Source organism: Schistocerca serialis, chromosome 4 (genome assembly GCF_023864345.2).
Source record: "Schistocerca serialis cubense isolate TAMUIC-IGC-003099 chromosome 4, iqSchSeri2.2, whole genome shotgun sequence".
Lineage (NCBI taxonomy): Eukaryota > Metazoa > Arthropoda > Insecta > Orthoptera > Acrididae > Schistocerca > Schistocerca serialis.
Window position 1 is genome coordinate 801,113,481 of NC_064641.1, and position 27,273 is coordinate 801,140,753.

Genomic DNA, 27,273 nt, shown 5'->3' on the forward strand with positions numbered 1-27,273 from the left:
AAAGAATACATAATGCATTGTGCTTAAATAGTATTGCTGACTATTAACATTTCTTTGCAAATTGACGATATTATTCTCTTCTGGCAACATATCTCTGCTATCGCAAATACTGACACATTTTACAATCACATAATAAATACAGAAAAATTCCTATCCTAAATACAGAGAAATATTACAACAAAAAATATAAGGAGAATAACAAATGTCTTTTACACCACATTCAGTAATATTTTTGTTCAATAATTACGATATATACAACTTGCCCAGAGCGGCGTATATGGTACAAATAAACTCTTGTTTTTTTTTTTTTTTTTTTTTTTTTTTTTTTTTTTTTTTTAAATAACGTGAGTTTGCCAGGGAACGTTACATTGCCCCCTGGCAGCATTTGGCAAAGAGTTTTTACACTTTGACACAATGGTGCCAGTAACGTTCTTTACACTTGTATATTTTACAGAATGGCTCTTTTATTTAGTCCCAGGGTTATATAAGTTCATGGCTCCCCCATTTGGGCGTAGGCAAACAGGAAACCTGGGCAAAACTGTGCCGGAGCCCAGCCATCTCAGTTGGTTCATGGTCATTTGAATTAAATGCAGTTATTCATTTGAATTAAATTCAGTTCGTCACAAACGGTTACACAATTACACAAGATCACAGTCACCTACAGTTCGACTGAAGTATTTTGTGTGTGATACTATTATTCTTGTGATACACTACAAGGTCACTTGTCCTACGTAGTAAATGTTCAATGTTTATCGAAATGAAGTCATTGACATGTTATTCAGTTTATGTGAACATAAAAAAAAATCAATAATGCTGTATTTGGTGAGCGGTGCGGAATGATTTTTGAGCGGCGCTCGGCGCGGCGCGCTGACTCCGTGTAGGTCACCGCCCCCGGCGTTGACAGCTACGGCGCGGAGGGGCGTGGCTGTCTGTCTGGTCTGCTACGGGCTGCTGCGGCCGCTGCATAGCTGATGTAGCCGGATGCGCGTTGGATATCCGCTCGCCCGTGCGACGTCTTCTTGCAGTGCTCCAGGAAACATGCAACAAGTTCAGAAACAGTGTACTATCCTTATAGGCATTTTTCCTGCTGTGGGAAAGAACGCACACAGTTAGTGGCAGTTATTACTCAGTAGGTCTTCACTAGTCTGGTTTGCACAATATTTCGTTGTCACAGTAACACGTTTTATGGGCACACAATATTTTTCACCATGTCATGACTTGCCATTAGTCACACGCAAGTTTTCACCTTAGGACAAAATGTATCTCTGTAGTCAATGCGCTTTCCTAGCGTCCCTTGACACACAAAGAGTTAAAGTTTGACACTAGCTTGATCCACCGTCCGTTATCGGTTCACTGTTCGTGTCGTGCTAGTTCCTTGTCCATTTGCACACACGGCGATGATACAGTTTTTTATCACTTATACACAACTACTCCGTGACGTATTGCTGCAGGTTTAACAGTCACTGTCTGTCTCTGCCGCACAATACTGCACTTTTGTTTAAGTTCCTTTATTTTTATTTACAATGTCCGCTGTGCAATTTTTTTTTTTTTTTTTTTTTTTTTTTTTTTTTTTTTTTTTTTTTTTTTTTTTTTTTGTAATAGCACATTCGTAACTCTTTACCAAGGTGTGATATTTGCGTACATGGTAACAAAATATTAAAATTTGGTATTAGTTTGCCCAAAAGTCATCTATATTCGTGTTCGAGTAGATTTTATTTGTGCATTCCAGCCGGATTCAGGCATATTGTTCAATAACTCCTTTGAACTCATGTCACACTTTACTATCAACGTCCTACGTAACTACAGTGTAGTCTCTGTAGGCAAAAATTGACTTGGACTGTATCTGGCTAGCTCTTTTTTACTGTTTGAATCTGCACATGCTTCAATTGAAGCTTCTTTGTGCGTAACTTTGCATTACATAAATTTGCAACAAGTTTGCCTCCCGTGGTGCCCTCGGGTCACTACTGGGTGCATTATTTTCTCTAATAACGTTGGTGAGATAATAAAGTTCTCAGGGCCTCATATTATTGATATTATTCTGGGTTCGAATCTGTCAATCTGACAGCTACACTTATATACATACATACACATAATAGAAAAGATTGTGCCAAGAAATATTTCAAATTTGGGCACATAGAAAATTATGTAGTACACTAACTAATCATTACTAAAATGTTCTTTTTGATTGAACTCTGTCACAGCTTAACACTACAAATAATTGCACTAATCAGATTGTCTGTGCAAACATTTAGAGCATGTTCTAGATAACACAAATTAAAAGAGTACATAACACAAATATCCATACACATGAGAAAGTCAATCATATTCTTATAACTAAACACTTCTACACTAGTACATTATCTCTAAAGATCACACATCATTAATGTTCATTATTTACAAAAGAATGGTGTCCACATTGGACTATTAGTCTTTTTCTGTAGGAATGCTTTTACATCCTTACACGGATACAGTCCCCGTACTCTCCCTGAGTGGGGATCTACTAAGAGATAGCTACACTCATGTGGCACACTTACTACTCTAAAAGGTCCATTGTACACCAATTGCCACTTGCTATTCTGGTTCAAGGATGCCGAGGACTTAGGATGATTGCGTAAGAGTACCAAGTCCCCAACACTAAATTTTTGGTTATTCGTCACATGTCGATTATATTTTTCTTCCCTTTTTTTTTTTAGCGCACGTGGTAAGGTTGCACCCCGCTTTTCTTATCTTGTGTGCTTATATACAATGTATAACCTGAAAAATTTATTTAACTCTCCAAATGTTCGTAAAAAAAACTTTTTCCTTCTTGGGCCAAGGAATGGAGTATGAGGCTCGACAGTAAGTTTTGTGAGGCTTCACCTCGATATTGTACTGATATCCCTTAACAATTCCTGGGCGTTCTGAAAATACGTCTGCATAATTAGATAATAACTGTACCAAATCCCGCTGTTGCATAGAGTTCAAATTTTCGGACTGTGATACTTTGTTCACAAGTGCGTCCACATTTGCTTTTAATTGATCACCTTGTACGTCAGGATAATAGAGATTCTGTCCTAGACAATGATTGTCTAAATGTAGTATCGACTGATTCCTACACTTTATGTTAATAGCATTACAATTACGTACAGGTACCTCTTCAGATCTGAGCATGGACAATTCTATTCTCCTACCAGCATTCATCAAACTTAATTTTCCCCGAGAAAGGTCGATTATTGCGTCCCTTTCTCTCAAAAAATATACCCCCAAAATGCAGGCTACTTTTAAACCCTTTACTACCAGGAATGAGCACGCTATGGCTTCATCCCCTAAATACATCTCTACCCGCACTTGGAGTTTAATTATTTGTCGCTGTGCACTTATGGCTCCAGTGACTTTACAATTATTCACGGGAAAAGTCAGCATACGCCTTTCCTTCCCCAGTACTTTGAATAAGTTCATACTCATAACACTGACAGTAGCACCTGTATCTACGACCGCTTGCACATCAATATTGTTAATTTTGACCCCTATTATCGCTTGTACTTTGTCTTTGTGCTCCTTTATGCACGTGGATGGTTCAGTTATTAATTCATCTCCCATCTGTACCCCGTCATTATACCTAAGGATACAGATTTTGTTCGGTGTTTTGTTCTGTGTCGGGCTGCTCTCACTCCAAACCTCAGCCGACGATGGAGAGCGTATCTCGGCTGCATCTAGTTTGTTGAATTATTGCTAGTGGATGGGCGTGGCTGCTCTGTGTCACTGACCTCCACTATGTGCACGTTGTGTTGCGTCGGCCGCCACGGTTGCGCAATTGGCGCATTTTGTGGTGGCGGTCGGTTATTGTCATATCTATCACTGTTTTGCCGGTCCGGACTGGGCCAAGTTCGGTTTGCATCATTATAAGTATTAGTGTTGCTCGGCCCCCTGGCATTTTTCCATCTATTATTGCTTGGTGGGCCTGTCTCATACCGGTCATCGAACCTCCTTTTCCGGTCATTATTCACCGGCGGACTATTGCCGTTCCGGTCTCTACCTCTATTTCCGTTTTGTGCATACTCCTGTCTCCTATTATTACCTCCGCCGTTTCCATTACTTGGTGGAGGCGTGTTATTTCTACCATTTCTATAACCATTTCCGTTACTTCTAGCCTGTTCAGAGGCTGCCTTAACGTCCTCCTGAATCAGGTCAATTGAGTCCAGAACAGACAAGAAATGTTCCATATCATTTTCAGGCACGTGTATAAGTTTTTCCTTTACATGTATCGGCAAGTGTGATTTCAAAAGCCTGATCAAATCCCGGGATGAAATCTGTTCGTCCCAGTAACGGGTCTTATTAATGTACTTCTCGAAATATTTTCGCAAATTGCCTAGTCGTGGAGAATACGGCTCTGGATTATATACTTCCTTCCGTAATCTCTTCTGGATACATGTTGACCAATATTTGGCCAAGAATGCTTTTTCAAATTGCTCATATGTATCACAACTGTCAGCTGCTTCGGTTGCCCATAATGCAGCATCTCCTTGTATGTAGGACATAACGAACTGTATTTTCTGGGTATGACTCCAAACGCTAGGCAAAATGTTTCTAAATCCCTTGATAAACACTACAGGGTGAACAGATTTCTTCTCCGTTGTAAAGATCTGAAACTGTCGGTTCCTAATCAAGCTTTCTTCAATCACTACTTTGGAATGACATTTATTTGTTTCGCTTACATTAGTTGCCTGTTCTGTCTCGCAGTCGCAATTTTTTACTGCAGTATTTATATGCCTATCATTGTTGGACCTGGCTGGCGTGACATACAGCTGTAAGTCGTCATGCCGCAAGCTGCTTTCTATTTCAGCAAGACGACGGTTGACATTCCGCTGCCACAGCGGAATGTCATTGTGTACCAGCTTTTTCAGGTTCTGCACTTCCGCATTTGAGCCCACATCTCTGGCCTCAATTGCGGCGTGCACTTTCTGATCTATTTCTTTTATGACTTCATTTTCTACTTTGTGCACTTGTTCGGACACTTTGTTCTCAATTACTTGAGTTGTGTCAATTTCTAGTTGTTCGACCCTATTAGTCAGGACACTGATTTCCTCTACTATATTGGCGTTAGCCACTTGAACACTATCTACTCTTTCGCTTAATTCTTGCACCGTTTTGGGTATGGTTTCATATTTTTGTTTCAAACTAACAATCTCACTTTGCATAACTTCTAAAGTTTGCATCAACTGCAAGTCCCTCTCATGCAGGCGTCGGTCACGCTCTGCTTGTTTAGCATCACGTTCTCTATCGCGCTCTGCTTGTTTGGCAAATTCAGCTACCAATCTCTGGTCACGCTCTGCTTGTTCAGCATCACGTTCTCTATCTCGTTCTGCTTGTTTAGCATCACGCTCTCTATCGCGTTCTGCTTGCACACGTACAAATTCAGCTTGGAAATTGAGCATGCGCTCGAACATAACTCTTAATGATTGCACTTCTGACACCTCATCACTCTCTGGTCCGTGTCCAGTGCTTGCGGATGGCACAGTATTTCCGCTATCAACTGAATCACTGGGTGGCAATGGCAACATTTCTTGCCCTTCTGCCCCCAGATTTTCATATTGTACTTCTCGAACTACATCACTAACATTACTTTGTGTCCCACTTTCTAACTCAGTATCACTACTTACTGACTGTTGCTCATTATCCATGTTGATATCTTTCTGACTACGCAATCTAACCATAGTAAACAAAAGAAATAAAATCTGAACTAAATATCCTAACACTCAGGTTTCACTGACACAATCACACAAGAAATGGACATTAACTAATACACACTTACTATATACTACAATGACTAACTACCTAAATGTCCTGTTATTTTAAAACAAAGTACTAACAACAAGCACACCACTAATGATCCGAGAACACTGCACTGAGGCTACTTTACTACCCACAGGACAACTACACTGTAGCTTTACCTTTTGGTGATCTATCTTGGGTGCAGCTGCCCCCTGATATTGTGGTAGGTAATTAATTTTTCGAAATATTGAGCTCTCTTCTTCAGCTTGCCTCTGGGTACATAGTGTTCTCATGCAAAAAATCATACACAGGTATTACCACACAATATTGGTTATGCAATAATACAATACATAGAAAAATTATTAAATGTTCTGCAACAAAGTTCGACTATATTAATTCCCTAGTTATTTCACGGGTATTTAGTGGCCACTGCATATTCGAGCCCCACGTTGGGCGCCAATTTAACGAAATCGTCTATCGAAATGAATGGGATTTTGATTTGAAATTTCGTTAAAGAAGAATAATAAAATTTATCTGTTGTTTTTAAGTTAATTTTCTTTCGTGCGAACTTTGTTGTAGAACCACTCTCTTATTTTCGTGTGGTAATAAAAAATTTTTACTTACTTAATTATTACGTTCATTTAAAGAAAAAATAATATTTACGTGAACTCATATGAACTGGTTAAGAATATTAGGTTGAGAATTGAGTCCTTTAAATCATTCGGCCTTGGCATACACTTTCCAGATGCAGTGGGTTTTTTGTTAAATATTTTTACTGAATTTTATCCCGGCACTAGCCATAGAACACAAGATTACCTCTATTAGCAGAAAATGTTTTAATTATTGCCAAGCCGACATTTATCACTGATCAAACCTACTTCATTACACATTTAAGATATTTTGAAAGAACCAAACTGTTTAAATTTCAATGTTAACTAACATTAGCTATCCGCCTACGAATGCACAAACGTATAATTAATTCAAATTTTATCAGCCACAGGATCACTGAAAAAGAAGAACAATTTCTTAATTCACTATTGATTTTTATGCTTCTGTTCCCGATTTACGGGTTTGATAATTTTTTAAATGTGCCGCCTATTGTTGGTCGCGGCACAGCCCAGCAACACCGCTAAAAAATGCTGAAAAATTCTTAAAGAAATTTTATAGATGACGTGGGCAAGCTAATTTACATAAATAATTCACACTTTTGATAAACTCTAATATATTTAGATCAAACAACAATACAACTCACATTAATTCGTAACGCATCGTCTAATGGCGGCTAAGTCCAGACAGAGACAAAAGAAGTCTACCCATTCGTAAAAAACTCTTTCACAGTGTCCTACCGCAATGACTTCTGAACAGAGAAGACCAAAGAATACATAATGCATTGTGCTTAAATAGTATTGCTGACTATTAACATTTCTTTGCAAATTGACGATATTATTCTCTTCTGGCAACATATCTCTGCTATCGCAAATACTGACACATTTTACAATCACATAATAAATACAGAAAAATTCCTATCCTAAATACAGAGAAATATTACAACAAAAAATATAAGGAGAATAACAAATGTCTTTTACACCACATTCAGTAATATTTTTGTTCAATAATTACGATATATACAACTTGCCCAGAGCGGCGTATATGGTACAAATAAACTCTTGTTTTTTTTTTTTTTTTTTTTTTTTTTTTTTTTTTTTTTTTTTTTTTTTTTTTTAAATAACGTGAGTTTGCCAGGGAACGTTACAAACATTGTTTATGTATGTAACAAACATGCATAAAAATTTCAATATAAATCAGGTGTTTAACGCTTTCATGGATAGCATCGTGATATGTGGCATTCTGCAACTGTTTTCTTCTTCACATACTTTCACACCATTGCATTCATACATAACATAAACTTAAAACTATATTTATCTTGTGGTGTGGTCCTTCCTTATGTTTATGTGGTACGTAACACTCTACAAGCATTTATCTTTCTTCACTTCAGGATGTGTGGATGCATCATTCCCTGGAAGAAAAAAACTTAATACTAACTTAAAACTAAATCTTCTTGGATAAGTGTATAGTGGCTTAATGGCTACTAATACCTTTTTCATATATTCAACCATGTATTCACACCCCTTCACTTCAGTATGCAGTCGTGCTATCACAAAACTTATTTAATATCATGTGTGCATCTGTACTTACCTTATAAATCTGAAAGAAAAAGTGTATTATAGGCGTGGTGCAGCCTGTTTATTCAGCTTGCCGCTTACACTGTACTCGCTTGTTTACCTGCAGCAAGACTTTTCTGGCCCATCAAGTATAATTAGTGCTTGCACTTCCAATACTTAAATTTGTAAATATTGTACGTATATAGATGTAATGTATATAGTAGCATAGTGTAAGTAAATATTTTGTAGTTTAGCATCCCTTTCCCCCATGTATAATACCTGTATCTTATCTTTGCTAGTGCAGGCTGTAGCTCATCAGGTTTGTTTTCTTTTTGGTGCTCCAACACTCCCTGCTGTGCCTGTCTGCATTGCATGCGCTTGTGGTATGTTGACTAGCTTGCTCCCCAATGTGCATGTACTGTGTTGCTCTGATACCACTTTTGTCTCGGCGAGTTCTGTATTGCACTGTGTGCTACCATGTGTTTCACAAGTTCGTTTATTTGTTTACAACTGGGTTACACGCATGTCAAACTGTTGTATTTAGAGTATTGTCACCTCCTGACACGTAAAAGTAAAACTGGGTTACACACAAGGTGAACCATTGTTTTTAGAGTATTGTCATCTCTACATGCACAAAAGTAAAATTCTTCCTTGTTACAACCACTCATTTTATTGTTTACACATTGGACATATAAGAAAAAACACTAACATTAAATTTTCCTTATCAACTAACCACATAAATTCTGGAATGTGACTTTCCAGCATCGTAAATCTAACATTGTTATACATTATATCTGAAAACAAAGATGATGTAACTTAACAAATGAAAGTGCTGGCATGTTGATAGACACACAAACAAACATAAAAATACACACAAAATTCAAGCTTTTGCAACCAACGGTTGCTTCATCAGGAAAGAGGGAAGGAGAGGGAAAGACGAAAGGATGTGGGTTTTAAGGGAGAGGGTAAGGAGTCATTCCAATCCCAGGAGCGGAAAGACTTACCTTAGGGGGAAAAAGGGCAGGTGTGCACTAGCGCGCTAGCGCGCGCGCGCGCGCGCGCGCGCGCGCGCGCGCACACACACACACACACACACACACACACACACACACACACACACACACACATCCATCCGCATGTACACAGACACAAGCAGACATTTGTAAAGGCAAAGAGTTTGGGCAGAGATGTCAGTCGAGGCGGAAGAACAGAGGCAAAGATGTTGCTGAATCACAGGTGAAGTATGAGCGGCAGCAACTTGAAATTAGCGGAGGTTGAGGCCTGGTGGGTAACGGGAAGAGAGGATATACTGAAGGGCAAGTTCCCGTCTCCGGAGTTCTGACAGGTTGGTGTTAGTGGGAAGTATCCAGATAACCCGGACGGTGTAACACTGTGCCAAGGTGTGCTGGCCGTGCACCAAGGCATGTTTAGCCACAGGGTGATCCTCATTACCAACAAACACTGTCCGCCTGTGTCCATTCATGGGAATGGACAGTTAATTGCTGGTCATTCCCACATAGAAAGCTTCACAGTGTAGGCAGGTCAGTTGGTAAATCACGTGGGTGCTTTCACACGTGGCTCTGCCTTTGATCGTGTACACCTTCCGGGTTACAGGACTGGAGTAGGTGGTGGTGGGAGGGTGCATGGGACAGGTTTTACACTGGGGGCGGTTACAAGGGTAGGAGCCAGAGGGTAGGGAAGGTGGTTTGGGGATTTCATAGGGATGAACCAAGAGGTTATGAAGGTTAGGTGGACGGCGGAAAGACACTCTTGGTGGAGTGGGGAGGATTTCATGATGGATGAATCTCATTTCAGGGCAGGATTTGAGGAAGACGTATCTCTGCTGGAGAGCCACATTCAGAGTCTGATCCAGTCCCAGAAAGTATCCTGTCACAAGTGGGGTACTTTTGGGGTTCTTCTGTGGAAGGTTCTGGGTTTGAGCGGATGAGGAAGTGGCTCTGGTAATTTGCTTCTGTACCAGGTCAGGAGGGTAGTTGTGGGATGCGAAAGCTGTTTTCAGGCTGTTGGTGTAATGGTTCAGGGATTCCGGACTGGAGCAGATTCGTTTGCCACGAAGACCTAGGCTGTAGGGAAGGGACATTCAGAGTCTGATCCAGTCCCAGAAAGTATCCTGTCACAAGTGGGGTACTTTTGGGGTTCTTCTGTGGAAGGTTCTGGGTTTGAGCGGATGAGGAAGTGGCTCTGGTAATTTGCTTCTGTACCAGGTCAGGAGGGTAGTTGTGGGATGCGAAAGCTGTTTTCAGGCTGTTGGTGTAATGGTTCAGGGATTCCGGACTGGAGCAGATTCGTTTGCCACGAAGACCTAGGCTGTAGGGAAGGGACCGTTTGATGTGGAATGGGTGGCAGCTGTCATAATGGAGGTACTGTTGCTTGTTGGTGGGTTTGATGTGGACGGACGTGTGAAGCTGGCCATTGGACAGATGGAGGTCAACATCAAGGAAAGTGGCATGGGATTTGGAGTAGGACCAGGTGAATCTGATGGAACCAAAGGCGTTGAGGTTGGAGAGGAAATTCTGGAGTTCTTCTTCACTGTGAGTCCAGATCATGAAGATGTCATCAATAAATCTGTACCAAACTTTGGGTTGGCAGGCCTGGGTAACCAAGAAGGCTTCCTCTAAGCGACCCATAAATAGGTTGGCGTACGAGGGGGCCATCCTGGTACCCATGGCTGTTCTCTTTAATTGTTGGTATGTCTGGCCTTCAAAAGTGAAGAAGTTGTGGGTCAGGATGAAGCTGGCTAAGGTAATGAGGAAAGAGGTTTTAGGTAGGGTGACAGGTGATCGGCGTGAAAGGAAGCGCTCCATCGCAGCGAGGCTCTGGACGTGCGGAATATTTGTGTATAAGGAAGTGGCATCAATGGTTACAAGGATGGTTTCCGGGGGTAACACATTGGGTAAGGATTCCAGGCGTTTGAGAAAGTGGTTGGTGTCTTTGATGAAGGATGGGAGACTGCATGTAATGGGTTGAAGGTGTTGATCTACGTAGACAGAGATACGTTCGGTGGGGGCTTGGTAACCAGCTACAATGGGGCGGCCGGGATGATTGGGTTTGTGAATTTTAGGAAGTAGGTAGAATGTAGGGGTGCGGGGTGTCAGTGGGGTCAGGAGGTTGATGGAGTAAGATGAAAGGTTTTGCATGGGGCCTACGGTTCTGAGGGTTCCTTGAAGCTCTGCCTGGACATCAGGAATGGGATTACCTTGGCAAACTTTGTATGTAGTGTTGTCTGTAAGCTGACGCAGTCCCTCAGCCACATACTCCCGACGATCAAGTACCACGGTCGTGGAACCCTTGTCTGCCGGAAGAATGATGATGGATCGGTCAGCCTTCAGATCATGGATAGCCTGGGCTTCAGCAGTGGTGATGTTGGGAGTAGGATTAAGGTTTTTTAAAAAGGATTGAGAGGCAAGGCTGGACGTGAGAAATCCCTGGAAAGTTTGGAGAGGGTGATTTTGAGGAAGAGGAGGTGGGTCCCGCTGTGACGGAGGATGAAACTGTTCCAGGCAGGGTTCAATTTGGATAGTGTCTTGGGGAGCTGGATCATTAGGAGTAGGATTAGGATCATTTTTCTTCGTGGCAAAGTGATATTTCCAGCAGAGAGTACGAGTGTAGGACAGTAAATGTTTGACGAGGGCTGTTTGGTTGAATCTGGGAGTAGGGCTGAAGGTGAGGCCTTTGGATAGGACAGAGGTTTCGGATTGGGAGAGAGGTTTGGAGGAAAGGTTAACTACTGAATTAGGGTGTTGTGGTTCCAGATTGTGATGATTAGAATTTTGAGGTTTTGGGATGAGTGGAGCTGGAAGTGGGAGATTGAGTAGATGGGAGAGACTGGGTCTGTGTGCAATGAGAGGAGGTTGAGGTTTCCTGGAAAGATTGTGAAGGGTGAGTGAGTTGCCTTTCTGGAGGTGGGAAACCAGGAGATTGGATAGTTTTTTGAGGTGGAGGGTGGCATGCTGTTCTAATTTGCGGTTGGCCTGTAGGAGGATGCTTTGAACAGCTGGTGTGGATGTGGGAGAGGAAAGATTGAGGACTTTTATTAAGGATAGGAGTTGACGGGTGTGTTCATTGGCTGAGTTGATGTGTAGGTGAAGGATTAGGTGGGTGAGGGCAATGGATTGTTCAGTTTGGAACTGGTATAGGGACTGATGGAAAGAAGGGCTACAGCCAGAGATGGGAACTTTAAGTGTGAGGCCTTTGGGGGTAATGCCAAATGTCAGACAGGCCTGAGTAAATAAAATATGGGACCGTAATCTGGTTAGGGTGAAGGCATGTTTGCGAAGGGAATGTAAATAAAACTTAATGGGGTCGTTGTGGGGATGTTGTGAGGGTGATATGGTACTATAAGGTGGAAAGTGTAACATGAGGCTGAAATGTAAATGAAAATAAAAATATATGGGGAGAGATAAAGGTGAACTAGAAAGCAACTGGAGATCTGGTGTGAAAAAATTTGAAAAAGTGTTGGTTAAAGCTGAGTTATGTTGATCCTGTGGTGAACTTGGGTTGGTAAACAATGATGTGCACTAAGGTTAGGTGGTTGTGTTGCCGCCAAAACACGTTAAAAGGTGGAGAAATTTGGGAAAATTTCGAAAAAACTGCGTGTAAATGTATTAAAAGGAGTGGTTTTGTGGTGGCAGATTATGAAAATGAGGCTAACAATTTTCTGACGAAGAAATAATGACGTTAAAACCTGTGGGAAGCGGCTAAAAATGATCAGTGATGTGGGAAAAACGGAAATGGAAATAAAGCGAAAGTTGTTAGAACTAGCCGAAATGGTTGTTTAATAGGTAAAAGGAACTGTTTGTGAACTGGAAACGGTGGATTTTATAGTGTTGAAAGCAGAAAAAAATTTTTTGGTTATGGTTTGGAAGTGGTTTAAAACAAACACAAAAATACGCACAAAATTCAAGCTTTCGCAACCAGTGGTTAACATTGTTATACATATATACAACTTAAAGGGTATACAGCCCTTCTTTCAATATATAAACATTTTCAAGTATTTGTGTGGGTAAAGGCCCTTGTCTTTACACAAGTTCATGTGTATCAATCTGATGCTCCCGGGTAGGGGATTTTAGTAATTATATATGGTCCGGTATATAGAAGTTGCCACTTATGATTCAGTTTTCCAATTTTTATGGATTTAGGATGTGTCCTAAGTAACACCTTTTGTCCTATTTAAAATTGTGTTGTACGTTTCAACTTTCTCATAAATTCCTTCTCTGTATTTAGCCTAGGTTTGTTGTATTTTATCGTCCAGTGATAATTCCGGTATCAGTATCTAGGGCAAAGGTTTTTTCCACTTGTCTGTTTGTTTGCAATTGAACATCAGCTCATTTGATGTAAATCCAGTAGATGTATGGGAAAGATTGTTAACAACTTGTAAGAAGGCAGTGACATATTCAATCCACATGGTATGTTTACGAGGTATATAGGTCCTCACAAATCTTTTTAATTCCTTAAACAACCTTTCTGTGTGGGATGCTTCAGGATGAAATTTGGATACTAAAATGTGTTTGATGTGGTTGGAATCCACAAACTCTTTTAATTTACACCCAAAAAAATATGAGGCATTATCTGTTAACATGATTTCTGGTTTTCGTACTCTTACAAAATTATCGTCTTTGATTTGTCTTATTATTGAACTGGCTGTAATGGCATACAGTTTCACATATTTGGGGAAAATATCATGGATACCTACTATATACCTTACTCCCCCTTACCTCTGTGATAGGGTCCAACCACATCCAACGAAACCTTTTCTAGATTTTTTTTTTAGCCACAATGGGATGTAGTTTTATCTGTTTGGAGATGTCAAAATGTTTTGCTTTCTGGCAGACAATACACTTTCTTACCCCCTGTAGTACTTTTCATCTAAGGTTGAGGAAATAACAGTATGTACCTATTTTGTCAGTGCATTTTGCAGTGCCATAACGCCCCAAGTATTGTGGGTATATAATATAAAATCATCCACATATTCCTCTGGCAAACACACGTGCCATTGTTCTTGTTCGGAATAGTTCCTGTGGAACAGAATACCTTTGAGAATAGTGAAAAACCTTTTTAACTTTCCATCACCACTTTGTTTAAGTTTCGCTCTTACCTTACTCCAGTGTTGTCTTCCTGCCATAATTGCTCCATGTGTTTACACGTGTGGACATAGTATGGTTGGAGTGTTTTGTCTTCCATCAACATAGCTCTTATTTCCTGCTCTAAAAAATCGTTGAATTCATGTAAGCTTTGTGGTAATTGAGCAAGAGCATCAGCTGTTATGTTTTGATTTCCTTTTATGTATATTGTTTCAAAATCGAATTCTTGAAGATACATACACCACCTGAATATCCATTGGCGCATCAGTTTACAAGTCAACAAAAATGATGGGGACTGATGGTCACAGTATACTTACTCCATGGAAAATATTCACACTTTTTAAAGGACCAAATTACAGCCAAACCCTCCAACTCCGTAACTGAATATGAGCATTCAGCTTCAGATAAGGTGTGGCTGGTGAAGCTAATTACTTTAGGGATGAGATTGCCCTCTTTTACCATTTGAAAAAGGCATGCACCCAAACCTTGAGAAGACGCATTAGTGCATACGCAAAAATCCTTCTTCATGTCTGGTTGAGATAAAATATTAGCATTGCTTGATGTTCTCTAAATTGGTTTGACATTGCTTGTCCCATAGCCAAGGTCTGTTTTTTTTTGGAGAAGATTGAGTAAAGCATAATTGTTCATGAGTTGTTAAGGAATGAATTTCCTGAAAAATGAATCTAGGTAGGCCTAAGTATGCACTCAGTTGTTTCTTGTTTTGAGGAACAGGGCAGTTCCTAATGGCATCAAGTTTTTTAGGATCTGGCAGCATGCCTTCCAAAGAGATTACGTGTCCTAAAAATTTTACCTTTTCCTGACTGAAATTACATTTCTTGAGATTTGCTGTTACTCCATATCCAGAAAAGTGGCTCAATGCTTGTTCAATTAATCTTAAGTGTTTTACCCAAGTGGATGTGGCAACTAAAAGGTTTTCCACGTATACTGTTGCCTTACTCAAAAGTTCGGGCCCTAGCACTTTGTCCAGTGCCAAGATAAATACACCTGCACTTAAGTTCAATCCAAATGGTAATACATGAAATTTGAAGCGCCTGCCCCCATATACAAAGGTGCTATACTTCTGACTTTATTCATGTAGATTTATTTGCCAATATGAGGACCAGAGATCAATTATAGTAAGAAATTTAGCATCATGGAATTTCATATGCTGTTCCTTTAAATTGTCTGAGTTTCATATGCTGTTCCTTTAAATTGTCTGGACGTGTTCAGACTGGTACAATAATCTTATTAATTTTACATGCATCAAGTACCAAGTGCACCTTGCCATCTGGCTTACTCATGGCCAAAATAGGACTACAATAAGGGGAAAATGATGGTTGTATTAGGCCCCAGTCGAGCATCCTGTTAATCTCTTTTCTTACTGCTTCATCCATGGTATTGGGTATGAAGTAGAAAAAAAGTTTCGTGAGGATATACTTCCATTTTGTACACAAAATCCTTAATGATAACTGGTCTTTTTTCAAATACATGTATATAAGCAACTATCAGTTCCCTAAGTTCTGCTTGCTGTTCTTGGGACAAGCACTTTGATTCACTTACCTTCATGTATATTGAGTCAACGTTTACCTCTTCCATTGCTGACTGCACGTTATTGTATGTGTTGACAAGCATAACTATGGGATTTACCAATTGAACCTCAAAGTCATGAATAACTTCAGTTTTATGTCAATTAGTACTTCCCTGATTAGATCTACTGCAAGTAATTGGTTATTTACAGTGAAATGACATTGGCCCTTTCCTATATCAATTTGTACTTGGTACATCCTAAATATATCCATACCAATTAAACAATCAACTATTAATTTCTCTCCTATCAAAAAATTGCATCACACAGAAAACTGTCCTAATTGGACAGGAATTAAGGCTTGTATTTTTGACTCCTTTCGATTTCTGACTAGTGTCAGTTTGTACTTTGCAATTTTGCACCAGCATTGTGGGTATATGCCCACGTTTCTTCAGTTCTTTAAAGAATCCCTGTGACATCAAATTAGTCGTATCACCTGTGTCAAGCACAATGGGTAGATCAAGGTCAGATATTTTGCCTTTAATAGTAGCTTGTACCTTGCCCTTTGTCAAATTTTTCTGTTTATCCTAATTACTTTGATATAGATCATCTTTCACATCACTACCTAGATCGTATCTGATAAAACAAGTGTTGATCAAGCTCGTGCCCTCACTCTCCTCCCAGATCACAGAATGGGGGCCTATTGTGACTGGTTAAAGTTTTCCGGTGTCGCAGTTGCATTGGTCTCTGGGTCAGGTGGAACCTCTTCTCGATGGACTCTTGGTGTTTCTGATTACACCAGTTAGTATCCTGTGAGGCTCTCGACTGAAATTCTCTTTGCCTTCCCACGTTATTCGGCATATGTGCATTACTTTGATGGCTGAATTCCACTGTCTGTGGATTATTTGGCTGTCTGGTATTGTTTCGCGTTTGTCAAGCAATCAGCTGATTATTGCTGGTAGCTTGTATCTGTAGGTATTGTACATGCTGGCCACATGCTACTTGCCTGTTGTAGTTGTTTTTGTGAAATTTTTGCCCTTTTCTTTTACATCTGCCCTTGAATTTACGGCTTTCTATGTTGCTGTTGTGATTGCTGTTACCGTTACCATATGTCTGTGTGGGGTAAGGTTGCCATCCATGTTGTTATGAATCTTGTTCACTTGTTGGTCCATAAATCTCTGTGGCACTATTTGGATATTAACAGGCTTGGGTTGTGTGGGTCTCTCTTTGTATATCAAATCTATTGAGTCTGGTACAGGTAGTATTCGATGTCATGTTCCAGAATGGTTCTGAGTTACATGGCTCTTTGAAATACCAGATTCATCCAGTATCTAGTTTTTGTCAAATATTTTTCAAAATAGCCTCTGAAGCTTCCATATTCACTATTGAATGGAGCTGGGTTGAATGCTTCATGTCCGAGCCCCTCTTGTATGGCCTCAGACCAACATTTGTCCAGAAAGGCACTCTCAAACTGTTCATAGTAGTGGAAATGTTTTGCCGTGTCTGCAGCCATAGCAGAACGTCACCCTGTGTGTATCCAACAACAAACCTAATTTTATGGGCCTCAGTCCAGGTCATTTCGAAATGCTCTGATAAAGACCATGGGATTTGTTCTTTTCCCTTCAGAGGTAAATACTTGAAATTGTCGTTGTCTAAGTAATCCTTCTTGTGCAAGTAATGTTGACAAACACGCCGTGCTGTCAGTGACAGCTGTGTTTGTGTTCGCTTGTGGCGTAGCGCATGGCAGTTATGCTTGCTTGACAGGTACAGCTGCTGGAAAGTGTTTCTGCATTCTGCAAAATTCGCTATTTTCATTCAATGGGCATCCCACGTATTGTGGGTAACCAGTGAACGTATCTAATTTCTCTAAAAGCATGGGTTTGTCTTCTGTCAAATGTTATTTTGGAATGTCAGTAGTTTTAGCAATACTGCCTCATACATAACCTTTCCTCTACATTCCTTAAACCTGAATCTATTTTAGCTACCAATTCACTTTCTTTCTCTTTTAAAGCTTCTACAGCATATACATAAGTTTTGCACTCTGACACTACCTTTTCAGCAAGGACACTACCTTTTCAGCAAGGACACGACCTTTTCAGCAAGGACACTACCTTTTCAGCAAGGATGCTGCCCTTATCCAGCATCCCAGCTTCAGCTTTTCCAGTTATTTCCTTTACATCTGCACATAGCTTATATCTCTGTTTTTTTTTTTTTTTTTTTTTTTTTTTTTTTTTTTTGGCAAATTTTGACTCTAAACTTAACTGGCCTACTTTTAGACTTAACTTTTGTAGGTAAGTTTTTGCACGCGTCTTGCAGCTCACCGACTATGTCCGTCACAATTTTTACCAATGCACCCCCTTGGGATTGCATCTCCTGAATTTGACAATATGCTTCACAAAGGTTTTGTAACTCACCTGCAAGTTCTTCCTGTTTATTGTCCACGGGTGATACTCTTTCTGTTAATGTACTTATATTGCGGGACAGGTTGGTAATTATTTCTTGTTTTAGATGTTTACCTAGCTCTGTCAACTTCCCAGATAGTTCGTCAAATAATTCAGTGCATATAATTTTGCTCACCCCACTGAACTGTCGACTAATATCGTTCTTGAAATCGTTAAATGCCTGATTTTGCTGTGTAAACTGTTGTCCCGTATTATCCTGAATTTTTGTGAACTGCTGTGTCATATCCTGAAGTTGTTGTTACACTTTCCTGAAATTCCTGTTGTTTTGTGAACTACTGTGTTATTTGTTGCATGAGTTGTATCAAATTGTGTGTCTCACTAGTATTTACATTGTTTTTACGAACTGTTTCCTGTTCTTGTGTTTGCGATGTTGTGAGCGAGTAATGAAAGGACTTTTAGCTGTTGTGCCCTTCAGTTTCACTATTTGAAAAAATGTTTCGCGGTGAGAACTGTGAAATTGTCTCATTGAGTGTCATAAAAGTGACATCATGATTAGTTATATTACTAGTGTCGTCATTTTTTGATAGTTGGACATCAGCCTCGTTGTTTTGGTTACCATTGGCCAGTTCCTGAGCTGGTGCATTACCTCCAACCGTTGCCAAGCTCGGATTTCCGACATCTTGGCATATTGCATTTTGTAATGAATTTTCAACAATGGCCATTTCTTTTGACTCATTTGTGAATAGCTTTTAATGAAAATATGAATAATTTTTTTTTGTTTCAAAAATTTTGTATGTATCGGTACTTTTAATTAAAGTAGATTTAGCTGCGTATTCTAACGAACCTGATTATTATCTGACACATTCTTATAGAATTTGAATGACTTATCTTGCACTTTAATGATGACTTTATACAAATTTTCATCTTTTCTGTAGAAATGCACTTTCCGTAAAGATAAAAGATTATCTACTGCCAGAGAGACAGCGCCAAGTGTGGCCATATAAGCATACAGTGTTGCAGCTTCCTACCTCTACCTCTGAAACCAGCATTCCCGGCATGTCTCATTTTTAGGCAGAATTTAATTTTAATTTCCACTTTCAATGTTTTTTTTTCTTATTCCCAATCTCATGGACTTGTAACAAATACAACTAAAGTGTCATTAGTTTCTTGTAAAAAAAAAAAAAAAAAAAAAAAACCCAGAGAGAGAGAGAGAGAGAGAGAGAGAGAGAGAGAGAATCATTTACCTCAAAAAAAATTTTTTATCTCAACAATTGAAAGGTCTGTTCATACTTTGCTCGGTGCTGTTCTTTAAATCGCCATTAAATAGTGACATATGTGGGTGGGCAAATAATGGAAATGGAAAGCTGATTAATAATTGCTGCTTGGATAATTGGAAAAAAAAAATTGATTGGGAAGAATAGTTGAAAGAAATTGGAAGGTCATTTATAAATCTGTACACATATCCTCGGTGAACTTTATCTGGTGCCAATATCAATAGACCTCCAGTGTCAATACATTTAAGATCAGTATTCATAATCTGAGTTTTGTACTGCTTCACATTAATTTTGTTGTGCGTAGTCCTGATTATAACAATGGTGATACAGGATCACTCCTCCGCTGCTCACGCAGATTCCTCTTGTCTGCTCTGAACATCCTGGTGCAGAATCTTGGCAGTGGGTGAAATGATGAACAGACAGGTGTGGTCATCGTGAATGTATGAATAAACTTTGCTTTCCTGATAACTTTTTATAATATGCGATTGAAATACACATTTTTAAGCAATAGTGGTACGACGGATCTAATTATACGCCCGCCCACCATCACTTATAGGAACCAACTGGTGAACGTACAGGAATTAATAAGTTTGAAGAGTGTATTTCTTCTTCCTTTTTTTAAGCAGATGTGTCAAAACATTATACTTGTCACAAGACAACTTGTTAATTTATCTTTGTCGTGGTCTATAAGTAATTCAGTTTTCATGTAGATTACATGTATAGAAAGGGAAAAAAATGATTTAACATAACAGCCATTATTATGTAAGCAACAGATATGTTTGTGAGAATGATATAATTACATGAGAATAGTGTTGTGTCTGAAAATAATGAACTAAAACTAACTGTTGCTATGATTGCTGTTCACTTTGGATATGAAACCTCTTTGGAGTCACAGCTCTTTGTGCTTCCTTTACTAGGACTTTTGTTTCATCTTGGGACTAGGATTATAAACCCGGAGTTCTTCATTTGCCATCTGCAGTAATTTTTAAGTATACATTACCAGAGTATTTTTCCAGCGCATGTAAACTGACTGTCATCAACCTTCCTTCTCAGTAAACAGTGCTTATGACGTCTAATAGGGGGATTCCCAGTACTGTATTAATGATAGTGTCATCTACATGTCCAGCCCCTGAGCTACAACTCTTCTTTTGAAGAATCCTTTAGTGGCTTGCATGAAATGTGGATCATTGTCACTCATTTCTGTGATCCACTTAAAAGGTTTGGACCAAAACTTTATTGGTGATATGAAGCAAGTGATAGATGTAGTCAATCAGTTACAGATGGTTTTCTTTATGTTATTCCTTTTATGTGTTGAAGCTGTAAGTGTGCCCCATTTACTATTAACTTCCAGAGAATTGCACTGGTTGTTCCACCAAATCAGTTTTTAATGGCAAATCAGTTTGTAACTGCATCCATTTCAAGTCAAAGACTTGTTTCGGTGTGCATACTTGTACTTCTCCAACAGCAACATTGTGGGATCATCTGCAACTCCACCCTCCCCCCCTGCCCCCCCATATATATATATATATATATATATATATGGAAACATTCCACGCGGGAAAAATATATTTAAAAACAAAGATGATGTATCCAAGCTTTCGCAACAAACTGTTGCCTCATCAGGAAAGAGGGAAGGAGAGGGAAAGACGAAAGGATATGGGTTTTAAGGGAGAGGGTAAGGAGTCATTCCAATCCCGGGAGCGGAAAGACTTACCTTAGGGGGAAAAAAGGACGGGTATACACTCACGTGCACACACACACACACACACACACACACATATCCATCCACACATATACAGACACAAGCAGACATATTTAAAGACAAAGAGTTTGGGCAGAGATGTCAGTCGAGGTGGAAGTGCAGAGGCAAAGATGATGTTGAATGACAGGTGAGGTATGAGTGGCGGCAACTTGAAATTAGCGGAGACTGAGGCCTGGTGGATAACGGGAAGAGAGGATATATTGAAGGGCAAGTTCACATCTCCGGAGTCGGATAGGTTGGTGTTGGTGGGAAGTATCCAGATAACCCGGACAGTGTAACACTGTGCCAAGATGTGCTGGCCGTGCACCAAGGCATGTTTAGCCACAGGGTGATCCTCATTACCAACAAACACTGTCTGCCTGTGTCCATTCATGCGAATGGACAGTTTGTTGCTGGTCAATCCCACATAGAAAGCATCACATTGTAGGCAGGTCATTTGGTAAATCATGTGGGTGCTTTCACATGTGGCTCTGCCTTTGATCGTGTACACCTTCCGGGTTACAGGACTGGAGTAGGTGGTGGTGGGAGGGTGCATGGGACAGGTCTTACACCGGGGGCGGTTACAAGGATAGGAGCCAGAGGGTAGGGAAGGTGGTTTGGGGATTTCATAGGGATGCACTAACAGGTTACGAAGGTTAGGTGGACGGCGGAAAGACACTCTTGGTGGAGTGGGGAGGATTTCATGAAGGATGGATCTCATGTCAGGGCAGGATTTGAGGAAGTCGTATCCCTGCTGGAGAGCCACATTCAGAGTCTGGTGCAGTCCCGGAAAGTATCCTGTCACAAGTGGGGCACTTTTGTGGTTCTTCTGTGGGGGATTCTGGGTTTGAGGGGATGAGGAAGTGGCTCTGGTTATTTGCTTCTGTACCGGGTCGGGAGGGTAGTTGCGGGATGCGAAAGCTGTTGTCAGGTTGTTGGTGTAATGGTTCAGGGATTCCGGACTGGAGCAGATTCGTTTGCCACGAAGACCTAGGCTGTAGGGAAGGGACCATTTGATGTGGAATGGGTGGCAGCTGTCATAATGGAGGTACTGTTGCTTGTTGGTGGGTTTGATGTGGACGGACGTGTGAAGCTGACCATTGGACAGGTGGAGGTCAACGTCAAGGAAAGTGGCATGGGATTTGTAGTAGGACCAGGTGAATCTGATGGAACCAAAGGAGTTGAGGTTGGAGAGGAAATTCTGGAGTTGTTCTTCACTGTGAGTCCAGATCATGAAGATGTCATCAATAAATCTGTACCAAACTTTGGGTTGGCAGGCCTGGGTAACCAAGAAGGCTTCCTCTAAGTGACCCATGAATAGGTTGGCGTACGAGGGGGCCCTCCTGGTACCCATGGCTGTTCCCTTTAATTGTTGGTATGTCTGGCCTTCAAAAGTGAAGAAGTTGTGGGTCAGGATGAAGCTGGCTAAGGTGATGAGGAAAGAGGTTTTAGGTAGGGTGACAGGTGATCGGCGTGAAAGGAAATGCTCCATCGTAGCGAGGCCCTGGTTGTGCGGAATATTTGTGTATAAGGAAGTGGCATCAATGGTTACAAGGATGGTTTCCGGGGGTAACACATTGGTTAAGGATTCCAGGCGTTTGAGAAAGTGGTTGGTGTCTTTGATGAAGGATGGGAGACTGCATGTAATGGGTTGAAGGTGTTGATCTACGTAGGCAGAGATACGTTCTGTGGGGGCTTGGTAACCAGCTACAATGGGGCGGCCGGGATGATTGGGTTTGTGGATTTTAGGAAGAAGGTAGAAGGTAGGGGTGCGGGGTGTCGGCGGGGTCAGGAGGTTGATGGAGTCAGGTGAAAGGTTTTGCAGGGGGCCTAAGGTTCTGAGGATTCCTTGAAGCTCTGCCTGGACATCGGGAATGGGGTTACCTTGGCAAACTTTGTATGTGGTGTTGTCTGAAAGCTGACGCAGTCCCTCAGCCACATACTCACGACGATCAAGTACCACAGTCGTGGAACCCTTGTCCGCCGGAAGAATGACGATGGATCGGTCAGCCTTCAGATCACGGATAGCCTGGGCTTCAGCAGTGGTGATGTTGGCAGTAGGATAAAGATTTTTTAAGAAGGATTGAGATGCAAGGCTGGAAGTCAGAAATTCTTGGAAGGTTTGGAGAGGGTGATTTTGAGGAAGAGGAGGTGGGTCCCGCTGCGACGTAGGATGGAACTGATCCAGGCAGGGTGCAATTTGGACGGTGTCTTGGGGAGTTGGATCCAGGATCCTAATCCTACTCCTAATGATCCAACTCATCCCCTCATCCCCTCAAACCCAGAATCCCCCACAGAAGAACCACAAAAGTGCCCCACTTGTGACAGGATACTTTCCGGGACTGCACCAGACTCTGAATGTGGCTCTCCAGCAGGGATACAACTTCCTCAAATCCTGCCCTGACATGAGATCCATCCTTCATGAAATCCTCCCCACTCCACCAAGAGTGTCTTTCCGCCGTCCACCTAACCTTCGTAACCTGTTAGTGCATCCCTATGAAATCCCCAAACCACCTTCCCTACCCTCTGGCTCCTATCCTTGTAACCGCCCCCGGTGTAAAACCTGTCCCATGCACGCTCCCACCACCACCTACTCCAGTCCTGTAACCCGGAAGGTGTACACGATCAAAGGCAGAGCCACATGTGAAAGCACCCATGTGATTTACCAACTGACCTGCCTACACTGTGATACCATTCTATGTGGGAATGACCAGCAACAAACTGTCCATTTGCATGAATGGACATAGGCAGACAGTGTTTGTTGGTAATGAGGATCACCCTGTGGCTAAACATGCCTTGGTGCACGGCCAGCACATCTTGGCACAGTGTTACACTGTCCGGGTTATCTGGATACTTCCCACCAACACCAACCTATCCGACTCCGGAGATGTGAACTTGCCCTTCAATATATCCTCTCTTCCCGTTATCCACCAGGCCTCAGTCTCCGCTAATTTCAAGTTGCCGCCACTCATACCTCACCTGTCATTCAACATCATCTTTGCCTCTGCACTTCCGCCTCGACTGACATCTCTGCCCAAACTCTTTGTCTTTAAATATGTCTGCTTGTGTCTGTATATGTGTGTGTGTGTGTGTGTGTGTGTGTGTGTGTGTGTGTGTGTGCGTGAGTGTATACCCGTCCTTTTTTCCCCCTAAGGTAAGTCTTTCCGCTCCCGGGATTGGAATGACTCCTTACCCTCTCCCTTAAAACCCACATCCTTTCGTCTTTCCCTCTTTCCTGATGAGGCAACAGTTTGTTGCGAAAGCTTGAATTTTGTGTGTATGTATGTGTCTGTTTGCGTTTCTATCGACCTGCCAGCACTTTTGTGTGTGTGTGTGTGTGTGTGTGTGTGTGTGTGTGTCTATATATATATATATATATATATATATATATATATATATATATATATATAGTCTCCTATCCTAACTTTTCCTGTGGCCAGGAAGTAATAATTTTGCATCATATTATCATTATCATTTGTCCTTTTCCTCCTTTTTTATATGCTGCAGTCATGCTTTATTTATTTTGTTATAACCAGCATGAACTAAATAAATCTGAATATAGTTGATATGTTTGTTTGAGCTCTCATCTGCGTAGTCTTTAAAATTGTTTAAATTGTTTAAAAGCACAGTGAGGGGACACTGTGCAACAAGAAAATGTATATATAGGCTTGTAATGATATGTGATGTGCGTGTTTTCATGACTGTGTTCCATAGTAGGTTATAAACAAGTGTGATTACTTAAATTTCTTTCACCAGTGTGGAGCAGATTATGTGAAGGTAGAGCAGCAACAACCAGAAGGTGTCCCAGAAGTCAGATTGGCTCGAGGTGTTGCAGTAGATGGGGATGCGGATCGAATTGTCTATTTCTTTACTGATGACAATAATAAATTTCACCTGCTTGATGGTGACAGAATAGCAACATTGGGTAAGAATAAGGTCTGTTTAAATTCAGTGTTAAAAACTTATGTGATGTTCCTAACAAAGAGTTAAGTGGATAGTAAAACCACCATAATTAAAACACAACATGTTATAAAAAAATTGACATCTTGTAACAGCGTTCAAGTCCAACGTTGGAAGCAGGATCATCAGTGAAGTACAACACTTCACAGTAAAAGCATGTTTATTACAAACATCAGTGTATGCCAGAACAGAACTGAACTCCTGGCTAGAGAGTGCTGCTATTTATACAAACATCAAATATTCCAGAGTAGGCTATATCTTGACTTAATTTCCTGTGGGATTAAGGGCTCCTGTGAATTAACAGTATGCCTTTCCTGTCTCAAAAGACACTGAATGACTATAATTTCCTTTTTTAAAGATAAATCTGGTAGCATTTCACAGGTTACTGCGGTGAACTGATAAAGAGCTCATTTCACTGACTATTGTTTAGGTGGATGTACGCGTACGGAAGCAATGTTTCATAAACTGTAGCAATGTTATTTAGAAAACAACCACCTTTATCCGTTTATCATAGCTGGAACATGAGAGCCAAAATGACTCTGTGGAACTTATGATCTTCAGAAAGAATTATGGACATTTAATGAACACGAAACTTGTCTGTCACTTACTACTCCGTATAAAACTGTTCATCAAACATAATCAGAACTGACTAGTAATTTTGGGATTGTTGTTCACATATTTTCTTAACTTTTTTGTGCATTTCTTGTGCTAGTTGATCAGTGTCCCTTTGTAGTCACTGTTATTGTGATATAATCACTACATAAAAAACATATCGTTTACATCACATGCTCAAACTAGTGACCACTGGCATTCGTAAACATTCTCATTCTATGGATGATGGATGCCCTACATAGTCACCATTCGCATTAGTGCATTTCACTTCTTGCTGGGGAAAATAGCACTGTGGCTGCCCAGCTGTGTCTCTCAGAACTTGGTGAATTTTTTTCTCTCTCTCTGTTGTCTCCCCTCATCCTGCCTTCCACTGCAATAGATTCACAGTGCATACTTCACAGCAACAGGATTTATCACAAAGGGACAGTGATCTTCCCTGTGACTGCTATTATGTAGTGATCCAGACAACTTATTAATGCACACTATATACTGTATGTTCTCTTTCCTGTGCAGTACGGAAACAGACGCTACTTTCCAAATTACCATTGTATGCCAATGTATGGGTGAACCACTTTTATTCAACAGAACATTAACATATCTTTTCGTAGGACAAGACCTGCCTCCATTATATCCATCGTATTATGTCTTGGCACCACCACCACCACTACCACTACCACTACCACCCACTTGACGTACACAGCTATATAAAAGCATCCTCCAGACAGTGTACAAACCAGGCACTAATTCCGATACACTGCTTGGCGAGAATTGATTTTTGTTTCTATTATTTCTAGTCCTCTCTAGCTGTGATAGGGGGATGGTAGTAGAACATTGTTGTTTTCTTACAGCATAAGCTCTGTGGGGTCAGTGTCTTAGTCTTATCCAGGGTTCCCTGCCATTTACAAGATGCTTGCTTTACAATGTGTATTTTTTCACATGTTTATATTGCAGTATTGTAGAAAAGACAACATGGGAAACATAACTGTAATAGTAAAGTCATTGTCTGACTTAATGCAGTAATACAAAATTTTAACGTATGTAATGGAAGTGTTTTACTAGTGAAAGAGTCAGTCTTTGATGTGGTTGAGAATTTCTTACATAGAAATGGCACATTCCAATTTTGTCACTGCTATTGCCTTGAATTAGAAAATTTTGTGTCCTGTTGTTAGTCATGACAGAAAAAAAAGAACATAGAGCAGCTTTACGGGCTATTAAGAAAGATTATTCATGATGTCTGTGATGCCTGCAGATCATGTTTTCTTTTACAGAAAATAATTTTGAGAACTATGTAGTAATAATTGGTGCATGTGCTGATTACATTCCTCTAATTTTTTGTTTTCTAGGCACAAAAACAGAATAACTTTCTTTTGACACTTTGTTGTTATTGTATAATAACTATTCAGTGAATAATTTATATCAGCTGTACTTTGAATATTATATTTAAAGAACTACTAATTTAAATTCTTTGGTTTCTTTCTAGTGGCTGGTTACTTAATGGATCTTGTTCGAGAAAGTGGTTTAAGCTTGCGATTAGGACTTGTGCAGACTGCTTATGCTAATGGAAATTCAACAAAATACATATCACAGACTCTGGTAATTTGTTTATTGTGTTTGGCTAAAGTCTGCTGTAATTCTGTAAAACAAATAACTTTGTGAAATACTTTAATTATTCTGTTCTTTAGAATTAAGGAACAAAAAGAAAACCCAAGAACAGTGTTTCAAAATTTTTGGAAGAAAGCAAATTG

At 40.4% G+C, this 27,273-nt stretch overlaps 1 protein-coding gene across 1 annotated transcript in view; it reads left to right on the forward strand.

Annotated features, from left to right (window-relative positions):
* LOC126473393 (phosphoacetylglucosamine mutase) overlaps positions 1–27,273 on the forward strand; it is a 150,202-nt gene that overhangs the window by 99,342 nt on the left and 23,587 nt on the right. The window contains exons 7-8 of the mRNA XM_050100402.1: positions 24,713–24,881; positions 27,009–27,121. Coding sequence (XP_049956359.1) covers positions 24,713–24,881; positions 27,009–27,121 — 282 coding nt within the window. The remainder of the gene's footprint in view (positions 1–24,712; positions 24,882–27,008; positions 27,122–27,273) is intronic.